Raw genomic sequence first — 21,684 nt, 5'->3', positions numbered from 1 at the left:
AAGATCGTGCCATTGCACTCCAGCCTGGGCAAAAAGAGCGAAACTCTGTCTCAAAAAAAAAAAAAAAAAAAAAAGAAAAATTGGGCAGGCTGGGCGCGGTGGCTTACACCTGTAATCCTAGCACTTTGAGAGGCTGAGGCAGGTGGATCGCTTGGGCCCAGGAGTTCGAGACCTGTCTGGGCAACATGGTAAAACCTTGTCTCTACTTAAAATACAAAAAATAGCCACTGTGGTGCCTCACGACTGTAGTCCCAACTACTTGAGAGGCTGAGGTGGGAGGATCACTTAAACCCAGGAGGCGGAGGTTACGGTGAGCCTAGATCGCACCACTGTACTCCAGCCTGGGCGATAGAGTGACACCCTGCCTCAAAAAAATAAATAAATAAATAAATATAAATAAAAATAAAAATAGATAAATAAAAATTAAAATAAAAAAATAAAAAAAGAACAATTGGGCAATACAAGTAATTACAGACAAGATGAAAAATGTGTAGACTGTCCATTTAGAGTCAGCTTACTGTGACTGAACTGCTCAGGGAATAACCAATTTGGCATCTTGCACCACCTGAGTGACTAGCTGACATGGTATGAGTTTGCTGACACTGAAGGACAGTGGCCTCAGCTCCCTACCAAGGCTCACTCAGCCCAGTGGTAGATGTTTGGAGGCATAATCCACTCCTGGGAAGAGAAGGAGGGCAGCACAGTTACCATCTCCGTACTTCAGTGGACACAAGGTACAGGGGACAATCAGGGCAGCCAAGCCCTCTCCTAAAGCCCTTGCTGTGAGGGCAGGAGGGCAGGGGAAAGGTGGGGCGAGGGCTTGGGCTTGCTTTTAGGGATTAACTTCTCCTCGTGTGTAACCTTCTCTGGCATATCTGTCTTCTTCCCCTCTACTGTCCTTGCGTCTTCCCCTCGAAGTATAAAGTGATAGCCTATAATCCCAGCTACTTGGGAGGCTGAAGCAGGAGGATCAGTTGAGCCCAGGAGTTTGAGGCTGCAGTGAGCTGTGATCATACCATTGTCCTCCAGCCCAGGCCACAGAGTGACAGACCCTGTCTTAAAAATAAATAAATAAATCAAATAAATAAATAAGAAAAAGTCTAAAGTGACAGGCACGATAGATCAGGGATGTTCAGAGCAAATCTCTCTGAAGTTCTTCCTTTCTACTTCCTCCTCAGTCAAGTACCCATGAATAGTTACCCAAAATGCCAAGCTGGGGCTTGTTGCTGCCAGTTTTTTGTCAACTTCCGCTTTTCTCTGTTAGACTATTTACAGAAGGCCTGTGTGTCAGAAGTCAGCCCTGTGGCAGGAGGCAGAAGCTGGGATGGGTGCCCACAAAGGAAGCCTTATTTTCCAAGGCAGCCAGAGAATCATGGGTCTGAACTTATCTTGTCTTCTTAGATGGAGCACTAAGACCCAGAAAGAGGGAGGAATTTGTCCAAGCTCTCCCAGTGAGCTGATGCCAGAGCCAGGACTAGAATTCAGGTCTCCCAATTCTTAGTACAGTGTGAACAGTGTGATTTTCCTTGCAGAATGTTGATGCTCAAAGAGCAGGAACCCCAGAACCCCAGGCAGGTAAGGAAGAAGAGCACAGCCAGGATCAGAAGAGTGAAGAAACAATGATGTCCCACAGGCAAGGATGCCCACACAGAATGACTTTGGGGGGACTGCCAGTTATTTTGTATGGAAGGCTGAAGGTAGCGGCAGGAGACTTGGTGGGCCTTGCACTGGTGAGGCTGGTGGGGAACAGATGTTCAAGGGTCTGGAAAACTGTGCTGAAGAGTTTGGGTTTTCTTTCATAGACCATGGGGGTGAGGTGGGACTTGAAGGCCTTTGATCGGGGGACACGTGTTTAGATTTGAATTTTAGGAAGGCCCCTCAGGTGGCCAGGCTAGGTGAGGTGAGCAGAGGACTTGGCAAGGGGAGGCTTCTCTTGCTGTGACTGCCTATTTGTATGTCTGGCTGGGCGCTGTCTCACTGGCAGGAGGTGGCAGGCCCAGAGATGCTGGACAGTATGTGGTTCACCACTTGGGGTAGCCAAGAGTAGCAAGGAGTGAGGCGGGTTCAACTCACGAACCTGAAGTTCTTGGTAAATACTGCTTACTTTTCAGGTCACAGGGAATAAGTAGCTGCTCTAGGGGTGAACCCAAGGGGGGTGATTCACTCTCCAAACTACTGACTGGAGGGGAGCGTGTGGTGGTCATGTACATGTGTGTATGTGTGTGTCTATATTTGAGTGGGGCAAGGGAGGGGATTGGGGACTAGGGGAGACCAGCCTTCTAAACACATGATACAACGACTATGGCTATGACACAACAGGTGTTTGTCAACCTGTTCCGGCTCTTCCCAACTCTGGCAGTGGCTATGGCCTAACAGCTGGTGGCAGGAACAGGGCTGTGACAAGAATCAGCAACTGCATGGGGCCTCATCAATTTCCAGAAGAGGACAGGACATGCTCAAGATGCCCCAAAGAGAAAGGACAAAGGAGAGGAATTCTGAGATGCAAGTCCCTATGGAGGAGGGGACAGAGTTAAATTCCAACAGTCCAACAGACTACGGCTAGAGTAACAGTCTTCTCTTACCTGTACCTGTAACGCTCAGCTTGCCATTTGTTCCTTAGTATCTGCTGTTAGTGACGTTCCTTTCAGAAACAAGAAAACAAACGTCTTTTCCTGCTGAAGTTTTTGACTTACTTCTTTCTCTCCTTTGCACCATCAAGTATTTGAGCAGTGGACACCCTTGCCTCCATTTCCTCACCCACTATGCCCTCCTCTCCTGCTGCAAACTGGCTTCCCCACATCACTCTTCTGAAATTCTGCTCCCCAAACATACTCATTCCAGTGAAATTGTCTTCCCCAGAATTACTTTGGTGTCTGACAGGACTGGGTGAAGGGGTAAAAAAACTATTAAGATTGGCTGGGTGCAGTGGTTCACACCTGTAATTCCAGCACTTTGGGAGGCCGAGACAGGTGGATCACCTGAGGTCAGAAGTTCGAGACCAGCCTGGTCAACATGGTGAAACCCCATCTCTACTAAAAATACAAAAATTAGCCAGGTGTGGTGCGCACCTGTAATCACAGCTACTCAGGAGGCTGAGGCAGGAGAATCGCTTGAACCCAGGAGGCGGAGGTTGCAGCGAGCGGAGATCACACCACTGCACTACAGCCTGGGAGACAGTGAGACTCAGTCTCAGAAACAACAACAACAAAAACTATTAAGATTTAGATTTTGGCCAGGTGTGGTGGCTCACACTTGTAATTCCAGCACTTTGGGAGGCTAAGGAGGGCAGATTGCTTGAGCCCAGGAGTTCGAGACCAGCTGGGGCAAATAGTGAGGCCCTGTTTCTACAAAAAAATACAAAAATTAGCCAGGTGTGTTGGCACACGGCTGTAGTCCCAGCTACCCAAGAGGCTGAGGTGGGAGGATCAGCCGAGCTGGGGAGGTTGAGGTTGTAGTGAGCTGTGACTGTGCCACTGCACTCCAATGTGGATGACAGAATAAGACCTTGTCTCAAAATAAATTAAATAATTTAGACTAGGCATGGTGGCTCACACCTGTAATCCCAGCACTTTGGGAGGCCAAGGCAGGTGGATCACCTGAGGTCAGGAGTTCGAGACCAGCCTGGCCAACATGGTGAAACCGTGTCTCTGCTAAAAATACAAAAATTAGCTGGGCGTAGTGGCAGGCACCTGTAATCTCAGCTACTTGGGAGGCTGAGGCAGGATAATTGCTTGAAGCCAGGAGGCAGAGGTTGCAGTGAGCCAAGACTGTGCCATTGTATTCCAGTCTGGGCAACAGAGTGAGACTTTGTCTCAAAATAAATAAGTAAATAATTTAGATTTCAATTAAAAAAATTATCTTGTCTTTGATTCAGAAGAGATTTCATTTGTTTTTAAACTGATAATATTTAACATACTCTTTACATCTTCCTCTGGCCTCCACACCCAGTTTCGATTTCTCTGCCATTGACTAGTTCCTTTTCTTGCATTCCTATTGGTACCACTTGCCAGCCTATATTAGAACCTGCTTCTTCCTTGAGTATATAATATTTAGGATTCTGCTTATATATAGCTTATAAATAAGCATGAGGATTAGTATACATATATAATTTATAAATAAACGAGTTATAAAGGTATATGCTAAAGACGTGCTATTGAAGGCCTACACTTTAAGAAAATGTTTGGAGACCACCGATTTTCAGTACGACGCTCAAAGCCTTTGTTATGGCATTCAATGCTGGTGATAATTTAGCCCCAAGTAATTTTATGGCTTCCTCCACCTCCTCTTCCTCCCTTTACCACAGATCATTCTCTTAATCAGCTACTAGACATCTTCCAAGCGCACCCCAACAGCACGATGTAATTCAGAGTACTTTGCCCACAGTAGATGCTCAATCAAATCTGTTAAATAACCTCCTTACAGCATTATTATCACTCCGTCAGCCCTGGACTGTTCCTCCTTGACTTCTCTCAAGGGCACTCTCCTGATTTATTTCCTGCTGCTTCAACTATTCCTTCTGTCCTCACTGGCTGCCTCTTCCACACACACTTTACAAATATTTACTGAGTCCCTGCTATGTATCAGGTATGGGGACAGGTACTAGGATAGACAGTGAACAAGAAAACTAGGTCCTTCAACCCAACGAAATACCCCAAAACTCCGTCTCCAGTCCCTTCCCCTCATTTACCTCTGTTCCTATGCAGCTTTGACTTCACCTCAATCTTGTCTATTTCTAGCTACTTGTTGAATATTTCTGTCTGCATATACTTCTATCACCATGCCTGAATTCATTGCTCCCCCTCTTTACATCTTCCTCTGGCCTCCACACCCAGTTTCAATTTCTCTGCCATTGACTAATTCCTTTCCTTGCATTCCTATTGGTACCACTTGCCAGCCTATATTAGAACCTGCTTCTTCCTTGAGGTAGTTTGCCAACTGCTATTCTTGCCTTTCATCTCTCCAAGTAGCAATTTGTCCTATGCCTTGCTGCCTAAATCATTATTTTACGAATTATTGCCAGCTTTGCCCAGTATAAGATACAGTAGGGAGGAGTTTCAGGAAAGTTTGAGGCCTACTTTTCTTTTTTCTGAGACAGGGTCTTGCTCTGTCGCTCAGGCTGAGTGTACTGGTATGATCACAGCTCACTGCAGCGTCAATCTCCTAGGTGCAGGGCGATCCTCCCACTTCAGCCTCCCAAGTAGCTGGGACTGCAGGAGCACACCACCACACTTGTCTAATTTTTCTTTTTTTTTTTTTTTTTTTTTTTTGTAGAAATGAGGTTTCACCATGTCGCCCAGGTTGGTCTCAAACTCCTGAGCTCAAGTGATCTGCCCACCTCGGCCTCCCAAAGTGTTGGGATTATAGGCATGAGCCACCGCACCTGGCCTAATTTTTGGTATTCAGACCTGCTTTTCACAGGGCTTTCCAACTGCTTCACCCAGCGTTTCAGGGATTCTTCACAGACTATTTGGCTTGGTGTCTGAGGGTTCAAGCTTACACCCACTCTTGCCTTGATTTGGATTTCTGCTCATTGTTCCCAGAAGGCATGGTACCCACTTCTGTGTCTTCACTAGGTCCCCCTCCCTCCCCACCTGTCTTAGCCTCTCAGTCCAACTCATTTAATACACACTGCTTTGTTCCCTTTTAATCATGGCTTCTCCGCCCAGATTTTGTGGCCAACCCTCAGCCTCCAGAAATGGGCCTTTTGGCTTTTTATAATCCAGAGTTCACTGAAATTTACTTTGTTCTAAGCACTGTTCTGTTTTATATACATGCTTTCATTTTATTTTCACAAGCCCAGAAGGTGTTACTTTTAACATATTCATTTATAGAGATTACTTTGCCCAAAGCCATGAATAAGAGGCAGAACTCAAATTTGAAAGCAAGTCTAACTCCAGAATTTGAGCTCCTTTCAGTGACTGCTTGCCTAACCCTGCGTGACCACATAATAAGCCTCAACAAATATTTACTGTGGATAATACTCCCTTCCCACAGGAACTTCTCTTTGCCATGAGTGATCTCCCATAGTGCCTGGGATTTGAACTACCCACTTTGGCACCTACTGGTCTATTGTTTGATACTATTGTTTCTTCTTTCCCTCATCTCAGGCTCTATTTTCTCATACTATTGTTTCCAATGTTGCCTTTGCCTAGCAGTTTTCCTTCTCATCAGGTCAGGGATAGTCCCATTGGCTGACGTGGGCGTGAGGCTGCTACGGCCTTCACAGCGGGATCTTTCTCCTCCACTGAAGACAATCAGTGGCATTCAAATCTTAAGACTCCTTTGGGGTGTTTGTTAAAAATGCAGCTGATTAGTTTTGGGGTGGGACAGAGGAATCTGCATCTTTAACACCCAGATCATTGTTAGGTTATAGTCACTGCATTGGTCTACGTTCCCACCTTGTGAGGACTGACCCATTTAGGCAGGATTATTTCCTGGTATAGTGATTCTCTAAACATTGCACACAGCTGAAGAATTGGAAACTGGGCCTCTTTTGTTTCTGGATACACCACTTGGCAGGTGTAATAACATCCTCTGACAGGCTGCTTGCCACAGGTGCGTGCTTGACACGTGCGTCTCGTTGGTACTATCCCCTCCCCCCTTCCCATCCCTGCTGCCCAACCAAGACCCCTCTAGTCCCACCACCACCCGGCAGCTGTTACCCTCCTCCAAGCCCCCAATCCCCCCCACCGCCCACTGCCCTCCCTTCCTTTCCCTCCCCCCACACCCCTTCCCCAGGCTCCTCCCACTCCAGAATATTTTTTTTGTTCCTAAGTTTATTCTGTGAGGTGGGGGTGGGGGGAACTGGTTAGATGGAGAGGACGCTCTGCCATTCAGAGGTCCTACTGAGTGGGCACACCTTTTCCCCTCGAGAAAACCTTGTTTCTACCAGAGAAATGGGCATGAGGCCTCTCTCTGGAACTTGAACCCCTCTGTCCCTGGAAACATCCCAAAGCAGGCCCAGCCTGCTATGTTCCTTTGTTGGGGCACAGAGGGAATGGAATCTTACCGATAAGGTGAGAAGAGCTTCAGAGAATACCAAGGACGGGCCCACCCTTCTCCCTCCTCCCTCCAAACACCTCAGGCTAAAAGGGGAGGGAAAAAAAGGCACCAACAAAGAGTTTAAGACAGCAATTCCCAGCTTTTTCAAATATGAAGCATTTTTTAACCAATTCGTTTTTTTTAATTCTTAAATTCTTGACATTACAGAACTAAACTGAAATTTATTAACATTCCACTCTTACATTTCTTATCGACAAACAGAAATAAAATTCATGAGCCAAAAAACCCAAAACAAAACTAAAAACAGGGAAAAGCTTATAAAACTAAATATGGATCCCAGCATTAACAGCTGAACAGAGAATGTGATTTTTAAATTCTTAGCGGATGATAAAGTTGTGTAGAAACTGAACACTTACAAATTATTTAAAACCTGGAATCACTGACCAGAAATTACAGTTGGATCATGGGAAAACAGCAGAAAGGGGTTATTGAGGGAACCTACACTGTTCTAGCTGCACCCCATGCCCTTCTCAGAGGAAAGCCTGGCATTGATTAGATACTGGGCCAGACTAATACTGGCAGCAGAGCCAGTGATAGTAACCTGCCTACCAGAGGAGCCTTCCACTGGGTTGGCAATTTTGATCTGGGCCCCGGACATCTGGCGGATCTCATTAATGTTGGCGCCTTGGCGCCCGATTATGCAGCCAATTAAGTTATTTGGAATGGTGAGTTCATGGGTGGTTTGAGTAGATGCATCCAAACTTGCCCAATAGCCTTTCACCTCTGGAGAGCTGGAGTCAATTCCGGCGAATCCGGTCCCGCCGTGCATCATGGCAAAGTGAGACTGTTGTCTTGCCACCTGGTTCAGCTTGGCCAGATCGAGCGGAGAAATGGTGTGTTGTCCTTGAATCGAGTAGGCATCTAGAGGTGGTCCCTCCAGGTCATGGGTGGCATGGGGGTAGCCCGCAGCGTCGCTGCACCGATCTTGGCCGCCCGCGCAGATGACTGGGGAGCTGGCCGGCATGGGCTGGTACGGAATGGTCATGACTCTCCCTTGCGGAGACTGGGAGAGCGTCTCCAGCATGACCAGGCAGATCTGCTTGACACACTCGGTGACAGACTGCGGCACGCCAGCGATGGTGATGGCCCGCTCGGTGGAGTTGGGCAGCATATCCCCCGCCACCTGGACCTGCGCCCCCGTACTCTCGCGGATCTCTTTGATCTTACACCCGCCTTTCCCAATCAGGGAGCCGCACTGGGTGGCCGGCACCACCAGCCTCAGGGTGACCGGGGGCCTGCTGGCCGCGGTGCTGTTGGTCATGGAGCTGTTGATATCTTCCTCCAGCTTGTCGATGATCATAGCGAAAGCCTTAAAGATGGCATTGGTGGGGCCGGTCAGAGTGATGATTCTCTCCGGACAATTCCCCTCCGAGATGTTGATCCGCGCGCCACTCTCCTCGCGGATCCTCTTAACCGACTCCCCTTTCTTCCCAATGATGCTTCCTACTTCCTTTCCATGCATAAGAAGCCGAATGGTGAGAGTCACATTTAGTCCACTTTCAGTCACACCGGCATCCATGGCGAGCGGCGGGCGGCGTTCGGGGGAGTTGGGCTCGTTACGTGGTCAAGTCTTTCGCGGCTGGCGGGGGGAGGGGAGGTGTAGGCCCAAAACTGCCGGCGCGAGGCGAGCGAGGGCCGCGGGAGCGAGCGGGAGCGGGCGGGAGGCCGCAGCGTAGTCGTAGGGGCGGGCGGCGGCGGCGGAGGGGGCGAGCGGGGCCGGGAGCGGCGGGCGGGCGGGTGGGCGAGGGCGCGGCGGTGGCGACTCCGGCGGCAGCCTCGGCGGTCTGGGCGGGGCGGGAAGCCCGCTTTCAACCCCGCGTACCCTCTGACCCCGGAAGTGCTTGCTGCGCAGGACCCCTTGAAAAAAAATGAGGACCCGTCTTTTTTAGGTCACAAGATTGCGCCAACCCTCACATGGTCCTCAAAAAAAAAAACCCTTCTGACACTGCAGTAGTGAAAATCAAGCGCACAATGGGCGGAAACTGTGAGTCCGGCAAAGTTTTAAAATGATTACGTGTTTTATTAACTCTAACGGCACTGGCGGGTGACTGAAAATACTAGTGTTGTGTATGGGGGACAGACATTATTTTCCTGCCCTACATGGGGGGGGGGGTCGTGCGAGGAACGACACGGGCAGCCCAGGTGGAAACTGCAGGCACAAGCCGGGACGCCGCGGGTTTAAAACGTGCGCGCAAGGTGACCAGGGCGCGTGCGCGAGGGTGTGGGGGGATGGGAGGGGCAGACGCCGTCTTCCGGCGGGGGAGGGGCGGCGAGGCGAGGCCTGCAGAGCGGGTGCGCGCGGGCGGGCACGTGGGGCCTTTTCGTCCCCGGCGTCCGGGCGCGCCGCATCGACCCCCACACCGGCCCCTGCCCCCCGGCGGCGGCCGGTGGGCAGAAAGACCGAAACCCGCTCACTACCGCCTCTCGAATCGCGGCTCTGCTGTTTGCGGGGCGTGCTAGAAACGTGGTCCTGGAAAGAATGGCGTCCATTTACATAATGCTTTGTTTGCGTTTCGCAAGTTTCTTTCGGTTAAAGCCACAGAAACCCCACCTCCTGCCCTTGTGTCGTTTACACCGCGGCACCCTTTTCCGACATTAGAAACAATAGTGTGCGCCTATGGAGGCCTTGTTTATTCAGGGGATGCCGGCCAGGGCTTCAGGACGTTTCTGCGGCTTTTCCCGCGCGGCCTGGGCTCCCGCGGCTGCCTTTCGGGCCCATGGGCGCAGCCACCGCACCCGACTCTCCGGGGGCGGCCCCGTGGCCCGCCATCTTGGAAGGCCTTTTTTGCAGGTTCCTCCCGCTGAGGAAGTGTCGTTTAAGACGCTGGCATACGAGTTGTGATTTCTGCCCTTTCCCCTTCCTCCTCGGGCTAAGCCAGACCAGCAAGGGCCCCGTGCACAACGTGCTTCAGAATCCCTCAGGGAAAGCGGTTAACGTGGCGCTACTCCGCCTCCCCCGTTCCTTCTCCGAGGGGCGGCCGCCATGTTGCCTGAACACAAAATGGCGACACGTGGCTAGCATTCGTCGCCAACGAGAAATTGGGGTCGGCCCGAAAGCTCTGGAATGTACCCCCCTTCCTCCCCGGGGCCTTTCCCGCTCCGCGAGTTTTACGACCTAGAAAACCCCACAGGCTGGTCTGAAGCTCGGAAGCCTAATTTTAACGCGTTTCCCTCCCTTTAATTTGAAACGGGAACGCGAATAACTGTAAAATGTAGGCACAATATTTAATCTCTCGCCTTTTTAAAGCTTAACGATGAATAATAGGGGGCAGTATCAAGGGATAATTTGGGTCCCTACAGTACCAAAGCATTTAGAAACCTCTGCTTAATTTAAAGAATGAGATAAATTACTGCTTTTCTAGACTTCCTAGCATGGGCCGTTGTGCTTGAGAGAACGAGAAATACGAAGAGACCAGAATGCCTCTGACTTTTTCATAGGCCGTTTGGCTGGTGAATCTTACTAATAGTTTACCGCAATTCAGTGTTCACTCTTTGTTTAGAAGGGACAGGCGTTTATTGTGCATTGGCCAGTGCCAGCACATCCGATGCAAGGCATTTCACCGTATTCTATCTTTAATTTTTACCATGATCCTCTGAGGTAGGTGTTCTTATCTCTTTCTCTCTTTTTTGAACAGAGGAAGACACTTAAACATAAAGATGAAGTGCCTAATTCAAGGTCACACAATGTCGGGGATGGACCTCCAGATTTCCTTACTGGTGAGCACATTTTCCAGATTTTTCTGTAAATCGGGGTTTTGGAATTTAAATGCTATTTTAAACGTTTAGGTGAGCTTGTCATTTGAATGAGCCCTTGAGGTAACCTTTGTTGTGTAGTCAGCCCCCTTTTGTGTCTGTTTGGCAGCTCCCAGCTTTTCCTGATAAGAGCTACACCTGTAACAGGCAGGCGGGCTGAAATGCTGTCTTATGCAGTGTCTGGTGAGGATAGGGAGGGGGAAATGATTCAGCCTGCCCAGAGGCTCAGGTATCTGTCGGTCTGGCCTTGTCTGTGGCACATGTGAGTCTACCTGGCTCTGGGGGAGCAAACAGTTTTCTGTATGACTCACTTGCTTCCCTCAGCTCCCCATGGGCTTGACTCTTGCCTCCCCCACCCCAGCACACCAACCAGGTAAAAATAAATTCACTCTGGCACGAAGCCTCCGTTTCTCTGCAGAGATTGAGAGAGCATGACAGTGTGTTAGGTCAGTCTATGGACCCTTCAGTTGAGTGCAACACGTAGCTAGTGGGCCAAGCAACAAACGGGTGCCTGAGCAGGGCTCTGATTGTGCGGATATGAGAGGCAAAGAGAAAGGCTTTGCCTTTAACTTGCGTTACTATCAGATATATTTTCCAAAGTGGTTTCATGTAGGCTTATATAACTCTACAAACACATTTAATAGGTACATAACAGCAACGATGACAGTTATAGCACTAGGTGCTTACTGTATGCTAGGCATTGTTCTAAGCCTTATTTTATGTCTTCAGTGTCTCACATTTTTAAAGAAAACACCGTAAGAAACAAATTTTACATTTTGACTTAAGACATTTATGCACACATGTATAACAAAATTTTTGCAAAACAATACTTGTTGCTACATGCAGTATACTTGGGTAATTTTTATTCTTTATATATAAAAAGGACACGTTATAAAGTGATTAAAAACCCATTAGTAAGTTGTGATCGCTTATGCACATTTAATCCTCACAAAACCTCCTGAAATGGGTGGTACAGAGGTACAGATTGGTGAAGGAATTTATCCAAGGTCACACAGCTTTTTTTTTTTTTTTTTTTTTTTTTGTTTTTTGAGACAGAGTCTCGCTCTGTCCCCCAGGCTGGAGTGCAGTGGCCGGATCTCAGCTCACTGCAAGCTCCGCCTCCCGGGTTCACGCCATTCTCCTGCCTCAGCCTCCCGAGTAGCTGGGACTACAGGCGCCCGCCACCTCGCCCGGCTAGTTTTTTGTATTTTTTAGTAGAGACGGGGTTTCACCGGGTTAGCCAGGATGGTCTCGATCTCCTGACCTTGTGATCCGCCCGTCTCGGCCTCCCAAAGTGCTGGGATTACAGGCTTGAGCCACCGCGCCCGGCCGGTCACACAGCTATTAAGTGGTAAAGCAAGGATTTGAATTTAGGCAATGTGAGTCCAGAGACTCCATACTTAACCACTAAACTGGATGTGGTCTCTGCAGAAGGTCCTGTCTCATAGGGAGACAATAGATAAGGGAATTAAAAATATTACCAAGTGTTAGAAACTCAGGTTACAACAAAAGGACTAAATTGCATATAATCAAGGAATGTTCAACCAAAGCCTTCTGGTCTTATAAATCTAACTTATTTCTGTTCCCTAGAGAAAATTTTATCCATCAGGTCTTTCTTCCCAAGTCTACCTACTGAAATATTTCCATAATTTCCTGTTATGTGCTCCTGGGACTTAATGCACCTCCTCAGAGAAGCTTTCCCTTTCCCAACTTCCCCAGCTGTTAGCCTCCCTCCTTCCCCCAGAGTCTTACAGTTTCTCCCTTCGGTAGCCCACGTTTGGCCGTTAGTTAAATTGTAATGTGTCTTGGGGTTGATAACATGTCATATAGGAACCTTGGGTGATGCTGTGATCTGGCAAAGAGGTCACTGTGCCTTGGAATCTGTGGCTCTGGGCCCTAGTCCTAGCTCTGCCCCTGACTAGCTCGAGACTTCTGTAACTCATGTGTCAAGGTTTCAGTTCTCCCTTTTATAAAGCAAGAGATTAAATGATCTCTAAGGGTCTTTCTACTTATGTCCAGGGAATGATGATATTTGATGACCTTGGTTATTTATCCTTGAGGGGCGGGAGGTTTATGTAAATATTTTCTGCACTTTTGGTAAAATCTCCACTCTGTTCCTCAGACCTGCATTATTTGTGGATACCTGAGTGAATTACACAGCACCCATTTTATAGATGAAGCCACTGAGACATGGAGCAACTGACTGAGTAGTCACTGCCCCACCCCTGGAGCCTCACACATGACTCGTCTCCTCTCACTCAGTGACCACAGGTTGGTTGAGGGGTTTGACAAGGCTAAGAAGGTGAGTCAGGTTTAGACTTTGGAAGTTGAACCACAGGATTTATGCTACATTCAGAGGAATGATTGTTGCTTCCTCTTAATGTTAAGTTGGTATGTCACGTAAAACCTTTCAAAGTGATTTTGTGTTACTCGTTTAATCATCACAGACAACTTTGCCAGTAGGGTCTTATTATGCCCTTTTACAGAAGAGCCATTTTGGGATTAGAGGAGTGAAGTGACTTGCCCAAGGTTACACAGCCTGTTAGAACCTGAGCTGAACCTCTTGACTCCTAGTTATGGATTATACCTTTCCATGGCTTCTGAGGCTTGTCATATGGACTTTGATGTGTAGGATAGCTTTACCTTAAACTCAAAAGGCTTTCCAGCTAGTCATTATTTTTCTGTCCCCAAAGAGCCAATGCATTTACCTTAAGTTCCTAACTCTTGTTTTAGAAAATCTCTTCCCTGTTTTCTCTGATGTTTACATTTATGAGTTTGGAAGGGGTGGGAAAGATTCCTCAGTAAGACTCAAGTTCTCTGGGAGCAGGGACCACATTTATTTTCTCTAACCTACTACGTTCAGCAAGCATACTATGGTTATTTAATTTTTTTATTTTTAATTTTTATTTATTTTTTGAGACAAGGTCTCGCTCTGTCACCCAGGCTGGAGTGTAGTGGCGCCATCATAGCTCACTTCCACCTCTGTCCCCCAGGCTGAAGCAGTCCTCCCACCTCTACCTCCTCAGTAACTGGGACTACAGATGTGTACCCACCATGCCGGCTAATTTTTAAATTAAATTAAATTACATTAATTTATGTATTTATTTATTTTTGAGACGGAGTTTCGCTCTTGTTGCCCAGGCTGGAGTGCAGTGGCATGATCCTGGCTCACTGCAATCTCTGCCTCCCAGGTTCAAGTGATTCTCTTGCGTCAGCCTCTTGAGTAGCTGGGATTACAGGCATGTACCACCACGCCCGGCTAATTTTGTATTTTTAGTAGAGACGGGGTTTCTCCTTGTTGGTCAGGCTGGCCTCGAACTCCTGACCTCAGGTGATCCACCCACCTTGGCCTCCCAAAGTTTTGGGATTACAGGCATGAGCCACCACGCCCGGCTTAATTTTTTAATTTTTATTTTTAGTAGAGATGAGGTCTTGCTATGTTGCTCAGGTTGGCTCTGAATTCGTGAGCTCAAGTGATACTTCTACCTCAGCCTTCCAAAGTCGTAGGATTTCCTGTGTGAGTCACCATGCCTGGCCTATAGCTATTTAAAGTTGCCGTTCTGGTCCGTACTGGCTAAGTGCTGTGGATGAGGTGGTGAGGCAGATAGACTACCTGAGGTCAGGAGTTCAAGACCAGCCTGGCTAACATGGCAAAACCGTGTCTCTACTAAAAATACAGAAAAAGGCCGGGCGCGGTGGCTCAAGCCTGTAATCCCAGCACTTTGGGAGGCCGAGACGGGCGGATCATGAGGTCAGGAGATCGAGACCATCCCAGCTAACATGGTGAAACTCCGTCTCTACTAAAAAATACAAAAAACTAGCCAGGCGTGGTGGTGGGCACCTGTAGTCCCAGCTACTCGGGAGGCTGAGGCAGGAGAATGGCATAAACCCGGGAGGCGGAGCTTGCAGTGAGCTAAGATCTGGCCACTGCACCCCAGCCTGGGTGACAGAGCAAGACTCCGTCTCAGAAAAAAAAAATTAGCTGGGTGTGGTGGTATGTGCCTGTAATCCCAACTATTTGGGAGGCTGAGGCACGTGAATGTGAACCTGGGAGGTAGAGGTTGCAGTGAGCTGAGATGGTGCCACTGTACTCTAGCCTGGGCGAAAGAGTGAGACTCTGTCTCAAAAAAAAAAAAAAAATTTTTGCCCTACTAACATGTAGCTTTTTTTTTTTTTTTTTTTTTTTTTTTTTGAGACGGAGTCTCGCTCTGCTGCCCAGGCTGGAGTGCAGTGGCCGGATCTCAGCTCACTGCAAGCTCCGCCTCCCGGGTTCACGCCATTCTCCTGTCTCAGCCTCCCGAGTAGTTGGGACTACAGGCGCCCGCCACCGTGCCCGGCTAGTTTTTTTTTTTGTATTTTTAGTAGAGACGGGGTTTCACCGTGTTAGCCAGGATGGTCTCGATCTCCTGACCTCGTGATCCGCCCGTCTCGGCCTCCCAAAGTGCTGGGATTACAGGCTTGAGCCACCGCGCCCGGCCTTTTTTTTTTTTTTTAAGTGGTTTCCTTTTTTCTCCCCCTTAAGATTTATCTTTCTATTTTTTTTTTTTTAAAGTAGTAGTAGTCTGGACACGGTGGTTAACACCTGTCATCCCAGCATTTTGGGAGGCTGAGGCAGGAGGATCACTTGAGTCCAGGTGTTGGAGACCAGCCTGGGCAACATGGTGAGACCCTGTCTCTACAAAAAAATAAAAAAATTAACTGGGTGTGGTTGCGTGCATTTGTAGTCCCAGCTACTTGCAAGGCTGAGGTGGGAGAATCACTTGAGCCTACGAGTCAGAGGCTGCAGTGAGCCATGATCATGTAGCTGCACTCCAGTCCGAACAACAGAATGAGACCCTATCTGAAAAAAGAAAATAAGAGTAAATTGAGAAAGCCTTTTCTCTGTTACTTTCTAGGTTACTACAGCTAAAAATACATCATCTTAAAAAATTTTTTTTTTTGAGATGGAGTCACATGCACTCAGCACCCAGGCTGGAGTGCAGAAGTGGCGTGTTCGGCTCACTGCAAGCTCAAGCACCTCCCAGGTTCACGCCATTCTCCTGCCCGCCTCCCAGCCTCCCACGTGTCACAGGTTCTGGCCCACGTCTAACAAGTTTTAGAACATTAGAGACAGGGTTTCTGGTGTTGCAGCGGGATGGTCGATCTGCATTGTTATCCCATGATCTGCACCTAAAGCCTCCCAAAGTGCTAGGATTACAAGCGTGAACCACCACTTCAACCTTTTTAAAAAAAGGGCAGAGTCAGCTCTGTCGCGCCCAGGATGGAGTCACAGTAGAGCAATCTCAAGCCTGCAGCCCTCTGCTTCTCCCGGGTTCAATTCCTCCTGCCTCAGCCTCAGGACTACAAGAGCATTCTGCAGCCTGGCTAAATTTTAATATTTTGGTAGGGTTTTTCACCGTGTTAATAGGATAGAAAATTTTTTTTTCTTTTTTTGGGGCCAGGTGCTCACTCCTCTGGGGCTGGTGGGATCTGGCTCCTGCAAGCTCAGCCTCACTGGTTTTACCTTCTCTCCATACCTCAAGCCTCCCGGTAGCTGGGACTGGCCCACCACCTACAGCCTGGCTAGTTTTGTATTTTTAGTAGAGATGGGGTTTCACGTGTTAGCCAGGATGGTGTCGTCTCCTGACCTCTTGTCCGCCCGTCTCGGCCTCTCCCAAAGTGCTGGGATTACAGGCTGGAGACCGCATGCCGGCGAAATTTTTTATATATGGAAAGTGGCTTTCTTTCTCATAGAGTAGAAATGCCAGGCTGGGAAGTGTGGCCTCCAGGCGGAAATATGAGCACTTCAAGCAATATGTCTTACCCATTTTGTAGATAATAGCAGTTTGACCTCATGTGCTGGTGACCCTGCACTGCTGTTAGGAGATCACTTCTTGGTTCTCTGAGAAATGTAAGAAGTGTGGTGGGGTTGGTATAGCTGGGTCTGGTGGCTCACACGTGTAATCCCTCCACTTTGGGCAGCTGAGGCAGGAGGATTGTTTGAGCCTATGAATTCAAGACCAGCCTGGGCAGCGAACCCTGTCTCTACAAAAGTATCCCAACTGCTGGGCAGGTTGAAATTTCAAACCCCAGCAGACTGCAAGGTGGAGGACAGGGAAGGGTATTCCAGGCAGAGGAAACAAAGGCCTGAAGTCAAAGAGAGCACAGTCCATTCAGAAGTTGTAGTCATTTCAGGAAGATATGAATGAAGGATGTTTGTGGCGGATTTTTGGGAATTTGAATTTATTGATTTCGCTTCAGTGAGTATAGATTATTGAGATTTGACTATACTTGCTAGAGCACAGAAAGTTAAAGGCCTTATTTTATAGCAATAATTCTCTTTTAAAGGCGGGCAATCAGAATTTATCATACAAGGTCCACAGATTCTTTTTTTTCCCTGAGACAATTCGCATAAGCTTTGTCCTGGGTTGGAGTGCGGCTGGTCCGGCTCTGTCGCCTCCTGGGCTCATGCCATTCTTTCCCTCGTCCAGCCTTCCGAGTAGCTGGGACTACAGGTGTCCACCACCACGCCCGGCTAATGTTTTAATATTTTTTAGTAGAGACAGGTTTCACTCGTTAGCTGGGATGGTCTCGATCTGACCTGATGATCCGCCCGCTGGAGCCTCCCAAAGTGCTGGGGGTGCGGTGTGGAAGGCCACCCGGCCATCTATCTAGAGCTTCTAAGGAGAAAATGTAAATTAAACCTAACAGGTTAGCAAATGATGGATAACTCTCTGTCCATAGAAAGAGGGTAGGCCGAGGCACAGCTGGCTCACGCCGTCCCCTGGCGCAGGAAGGAAGATGAATCACTGAGTCAGGAGTTCAAATCAGCCTGGCGGCATTTGCAGGCCTGCTAAAGCATCTGGGTGTGGTGGCACATGCTATGTAATCCGGCGAGAGCTGCGCAAGGAAACTGAGGCAGAACAATCACTGAACCGGGAAGGCAGAGGTTGTCATTGTTGCCAAAGCTGGGCAAAGTTGAAACTCTGTCTCAAAGACAGGGCACAGTGCACAGATCTACTACTTCTTTCTCATCTAACTTTTGAATCTTACTGTGTTTTGCTTTGTTTCTGAGGAGGGGTATGTGTGGAAATTTAGGGTCTTTGTTAAGCTGGTTAGGAGATTTGAGTTAGGGAAAAGAGAAAGGAGTTCAAGAATGATTGCTACTTTATGCAGAACAACAACAAAAAATACATTTAAATAACTTGTTTCTCTGATCCCACTTACTAAGCACAAGCAAGACTTAGGGATTTTGTCTCAGAGAGTTACTTCAACCAGACAAAGCATTTGTTCAACATTATTCACTGTGTGTAATATTTATTTGTGTCTTGGTCATTTGATTTTTGCTTTTTGCTTTTTGTATTTCTGAGACACGGATATAGCTGAATTAAATAGAAACCTTCTGTGTGTTCGTTGGGTAGTGCTGGGATTTTTTTTTTTTTTTTTTTTTTTGGGGTGGAGTCTCTCTGTCGCCAGGCTGGAGTGCAGTGGCCCCAGATCTCAGCTCACTGCAAGCTCCATGCCTCCCGGAGTTCACGCCATTGTCCTGCCTCAGGCTCTCCCAGTAGCTGGGACTATAGGCCCATACCTAAGCCCGGCTGGATTGTTTTTTTGCTTTTAGCAGTAGAGGCGGGGGTTGCACCATGTTGTAGGATGGTCTCACGATCTCTGGCCTCATTGATCCACCTGTCTCGGCCTCCCAAAGTACTGGGATTACAGGCGTGAGCCACCGTGCCCAGCCAGTGCTGGGATTTTTATGTGGATTAAAGAAAGAAAATGTTGTCTTGGGTAGGAAAAGAACAAGCTTAGAAAATGTATGTAGAGTTAGTGGTCATTTCTCACCCATTTTTGTTCTTGATGTCTCAGTAACATTGTTATTGATCTATTCGCTAAGCTTCACTTATTGTCTTCAGGATGTCACTTTCGCTTGTTACTGTTCACGCCTGCCGGTTTGCTCCTTCTCAACTTTTTTTTTTTCTTATTCTTCATCTCCTCAGCCTCCATTTATGGAGTACTCAGAGCAATCCTTGGATCCCTTCTCTGTCTACACTCTTTTCCTAGGTGCTCTCTTTCAGGAGTATTTTATTTATTTTTTTAGAGAGCCGGAGTCTTGCTCTATCCTGCAGGCTGGAGTGCGTGGCGGGATCTCAGCTCACTGCAAGCTCCTTCTCGGGTTCGCATGTTCTCCTGCTCAGCCTCCTGGTTAGCTGGGACTACAGGCACCGCCACTTACGCCCGGCTAGTTTTTGTATTTTTAGTAAGAGATGGGGTTTGCCCCGTGTTAGCGGGATGGTCTCGATCTCTGACCTGCGATCAGCCTGTACCGACCTCCCAAAGTGCTGGATGCAGGCAGGCCGCCGAGAGACAGATTCGGCTTTGTTGCCCAGGCTGGAGTGCAGTGGTATGATCATAGTTGACTGTAGCCTTTGATTCATGGTCTCAAGAAATCCTCCCACCCCTCCTCAGTCGCTAGTACTACAGGTACCTATCACCATGCCTGGCTACTTTATTATTTTTTTGTAGAGAGAGGGTCTCACTATGTTGCTCAGGCTGGACTTGATTAAGACTTTAAATGCCGTTATTCCCTGACAATTCGTGAGTTTACATTATTAGCTTGAATGTCTTTCCCTGAACTCAAGACTTATATCCAACTATTCACTGGATATCTCCACTTGGGTGTCTAATAGTCTATTCAACTTATTAAAAAACTTGAGAACATTTCTTCTCAAATCTGCATTTCTGGAAGGTCCTCCCCATCTCAGAGTTGCTATTCATCTGTGTATTGAATATATAGAGAGTCTCCCTTAACTCTTGTTTTTTCATTCTCCTCATCCATTTCACCAGCAGATCCTGTCAACTTCACCTTAAAATATATCCAGTATTTAAACACTTCCCACCACCTGCCCTGCTGCCACTGGAATAGCTTTCTAAATGATCTTCCTCCTTTTGCTCTTTGTTCCCTAAATCTAATTTTAACAGTGACCAGAATAATTCTTTTAAGTGTGTATTAGATCAAGTCACTGCTTTGCTGAAAACTGTCACCTGGGTGCCCAGATTAAAATCCCACCTGGATTAAAAGGTAGTGTCCCTATCATGGTCTACAAGACCATATAGGATCCACACTACCGTCTCCCAGTGCTCTGACTTCATACCACTTCCCCTTGTGCTATAGCCACACTGGTCTCCTTTGCAGTTGCTCCAGCATGCCATGCCTTGGGGCGTTTGTAGTTGTTTTTTCTGCCAGGAACATCATTTTTCCAGATGTCAGTATGGCCTTCTCCCTTATCTCCTTCAGGTTTCTGCTCAACTGTCATTTAATCAGTGAAATATACCTTAACTGCCTTATTTAAAATAAAAGCTATCTCTCTGCATTCTGCTTTCTCTGCTCCCCTTCCCTGTTTTACTTTTCTGCATAGTGCTTGCTATTTGACATACTGTTCATTCATTCATTGTTCGTTATTTGGCAAGTACTTATTGAGTGCTGTCTGCTGCGTGCCAGGCATTGTGTTCTAGGGACTCTCTACCATAGTTTATTACATGTCACCACCCACTAGAATGTAAATTTCATGATGGTTAGGGTTTTGTTTTGCTCATTGCTATAGCCCCACTCCTAGAACAGTGCCTTTGACATAGGAGCTGAATGAATAATTTATTTAATTTTTTGTTTTTTGAGACAGAGTCTCGTTCTGTCCCCCAGGTGGGAGTGCAGTGGCGCGATCTCGGTTCACTGCCACTTCTACCTTCCAGGTTCAAGTGATTCTCCTGCCTCAGCCTCCTGAGTAGCTGGGATTACGGGCGTGTGCCACCACGCCTGGCTAATTTTTGTATTTTTAGTGGAGACGGGGTTTCACTGTGTTGGTCAGGCTGGTCTCAAACTCCTGATCTCGTGATCCGCCTACCTTGGCCTCCAAAAGTGCTGAGATTACAGGAGTGAGCCACCGCGCCTGGCTAATTTATTTAATTTTTATTTTTTATTTCTTGAGACAGAGTTTCACTCTTGTTGCCCAGGCTGGAGTGCAGTTTCGTCGTCTCAGCTCACTGCAACCTCTGCCTCCTGGCTTCAAGTGAGTCTCCTGCCTCAGCCTCCTGTGTAGCTGGGACAACAGGTGGACACCACCATGCCCAGATAATATTTTGTATTTTTAGTAGTAGAGACGGGGTTTCATCACGTTGGCCAGGCTGGTCTCGAACTGCTGACCTTGGGTGATCTGCCCTCCTCGGCCTCCCCAAGTGCTGGGATTACAAGCGTGAGCCACTGTGCCCGGCCGACAGTTTCTTTTTAAAGTAAATACTATTTATCTCTGCTTTATTTTGGGAAAAAAAGAAGTTTTATAATAAGTGTATGCTTTTTTTTTCCAATGAGAGTAATAAAGGTTTTATTTTTAAAAACAAAGACTTTAGAATATTGCTTTTTATAGAGTAACATGTTTCTAATAAATATTTCCCTTTTTCTCCATCCAGTTACTTATCCTGTATTACATGAGGGAAATGAAACAAAAAGACTACAGCCCCACTCCCAGCTACTCCGTGAGGTGGTAGCTAGGTAAGAAAACAACCCTTTCCTTTTAGATGAAATTGGAACTTAGGAGGTAGTAATCTTTGAGAGAGGCTTAAAGGGATTGATAATGATGATAAAAAATAATAGTAATGGCCATTTTTGATGAACCAGGCACTGTGCTAAGCCCTTTATGTTGGTTGCCATCTTCTAACAACCATATGATTGTTGTACTATGAGAAGTAGAGCCAGTGTAGTGTAGGAGTAAGGAGCATAGACTTTGGAGTCGGACCTCTTGCTTTGACACCTGTTTTGCCAGTAACTGATTGTGTAGCCTTGAACAAGAAAACTATGCCTCATTTGTACAGATAGTCCCTGACTTACAGTGGTTCGAC

General features: G+C 47.4%; 2 protein-coding genes and 1 long non-coding RNA gene across 31 annotated transcripts in view; 2 read left to right on the top strand and 1 right to left on the bottom strand.

Annotated features, from left to right (window-relative positions):
- LOC101021188 overlaps window positions 1–2,998 on the top strand; it is a 36,518-nt gene extending 33,520 nt beyond the window's left edge. The window contains exons 2-3 of one of the 3 annotated variants that reach the window (XM_031655248.1): window positions 1,533–1,730; window positions 2,320–2,998. In XM_031655248.1, coding sequence (XP_031511108.1) covers window positions 1,533–1,730; window positions 2,320–2,373 — 252 coding nt within the window. In that variant the 3' untranslated portion in view covers window positions 2,374–2,998. The other 2 variants (XR_004178305.1, XR_004178304.1) reach the window with 2 other exon arrangements.
- A 4,144-nt stretch (window positions 2,999–7,142) lies between these two features.
- Window positions 7,143–8,867, bottom strand: PCBP1 (poly(rC) binding protein 1). The gene has a single exon (XM_003908775.4). It carries the CDS (start codon window positions 8,579–8,581, stop codon window positions 7,511–7,513), a length of 1,071 nt encoding a protein of 356 aa, XP_003908824.1. The 5' UTR covers window positions 8,582–8,867; the 3' UTR covers window positions 7,143–7,510.
- A 503-nt stretch (window positions 8,868–9,370) lies between these two features.
- Window positions 9,371–21,684, top strand: part of LOC101020273 — a 139,981-nt gene continuing 127,667 nt past the window's right edge. For 22 of the 27 annotated variants that reach the window (XR_002516726.2, XR_001894237.3, XR_002516716.2 and 19 more), the window contains exons 1-3: window positions 9,375–10,779; window positions 12,938–13,086; window positions 21,256–21,337. This is a non-coding gene — a long non-coding RNA (uncharacterized LOC101020273). Of the gene's footprint in view, window positions 10,780–12,937; window positions 13,118–21,255; window positions 21,338–21,684 lie in introns of all 27 variants that reach the window. The other 5 variants (XR_002516717.2, XR_004178306.1, XR_002516718.2 and 2 more) reach the window with 4 other exon arrangements.

The sequence above is a fragment of the Papio anubis genome, chromosome 14, assembly GCF_008728515.1.
Source record: "Papio anubis isolate 15944 chromosome 14, Panubis1.0, whole genome shotgun sequence".
Taxonomy (NCBI): Eukaryota; Metazoa; Chordata; class Mammalia; order Primates; family Cercopithecidae; genus Papio; species Papio anubis.
Note: the sequence above shows the minus strand (reverse complement) of the source record. Positions and strands in the feature narration are given on the sequence as shown.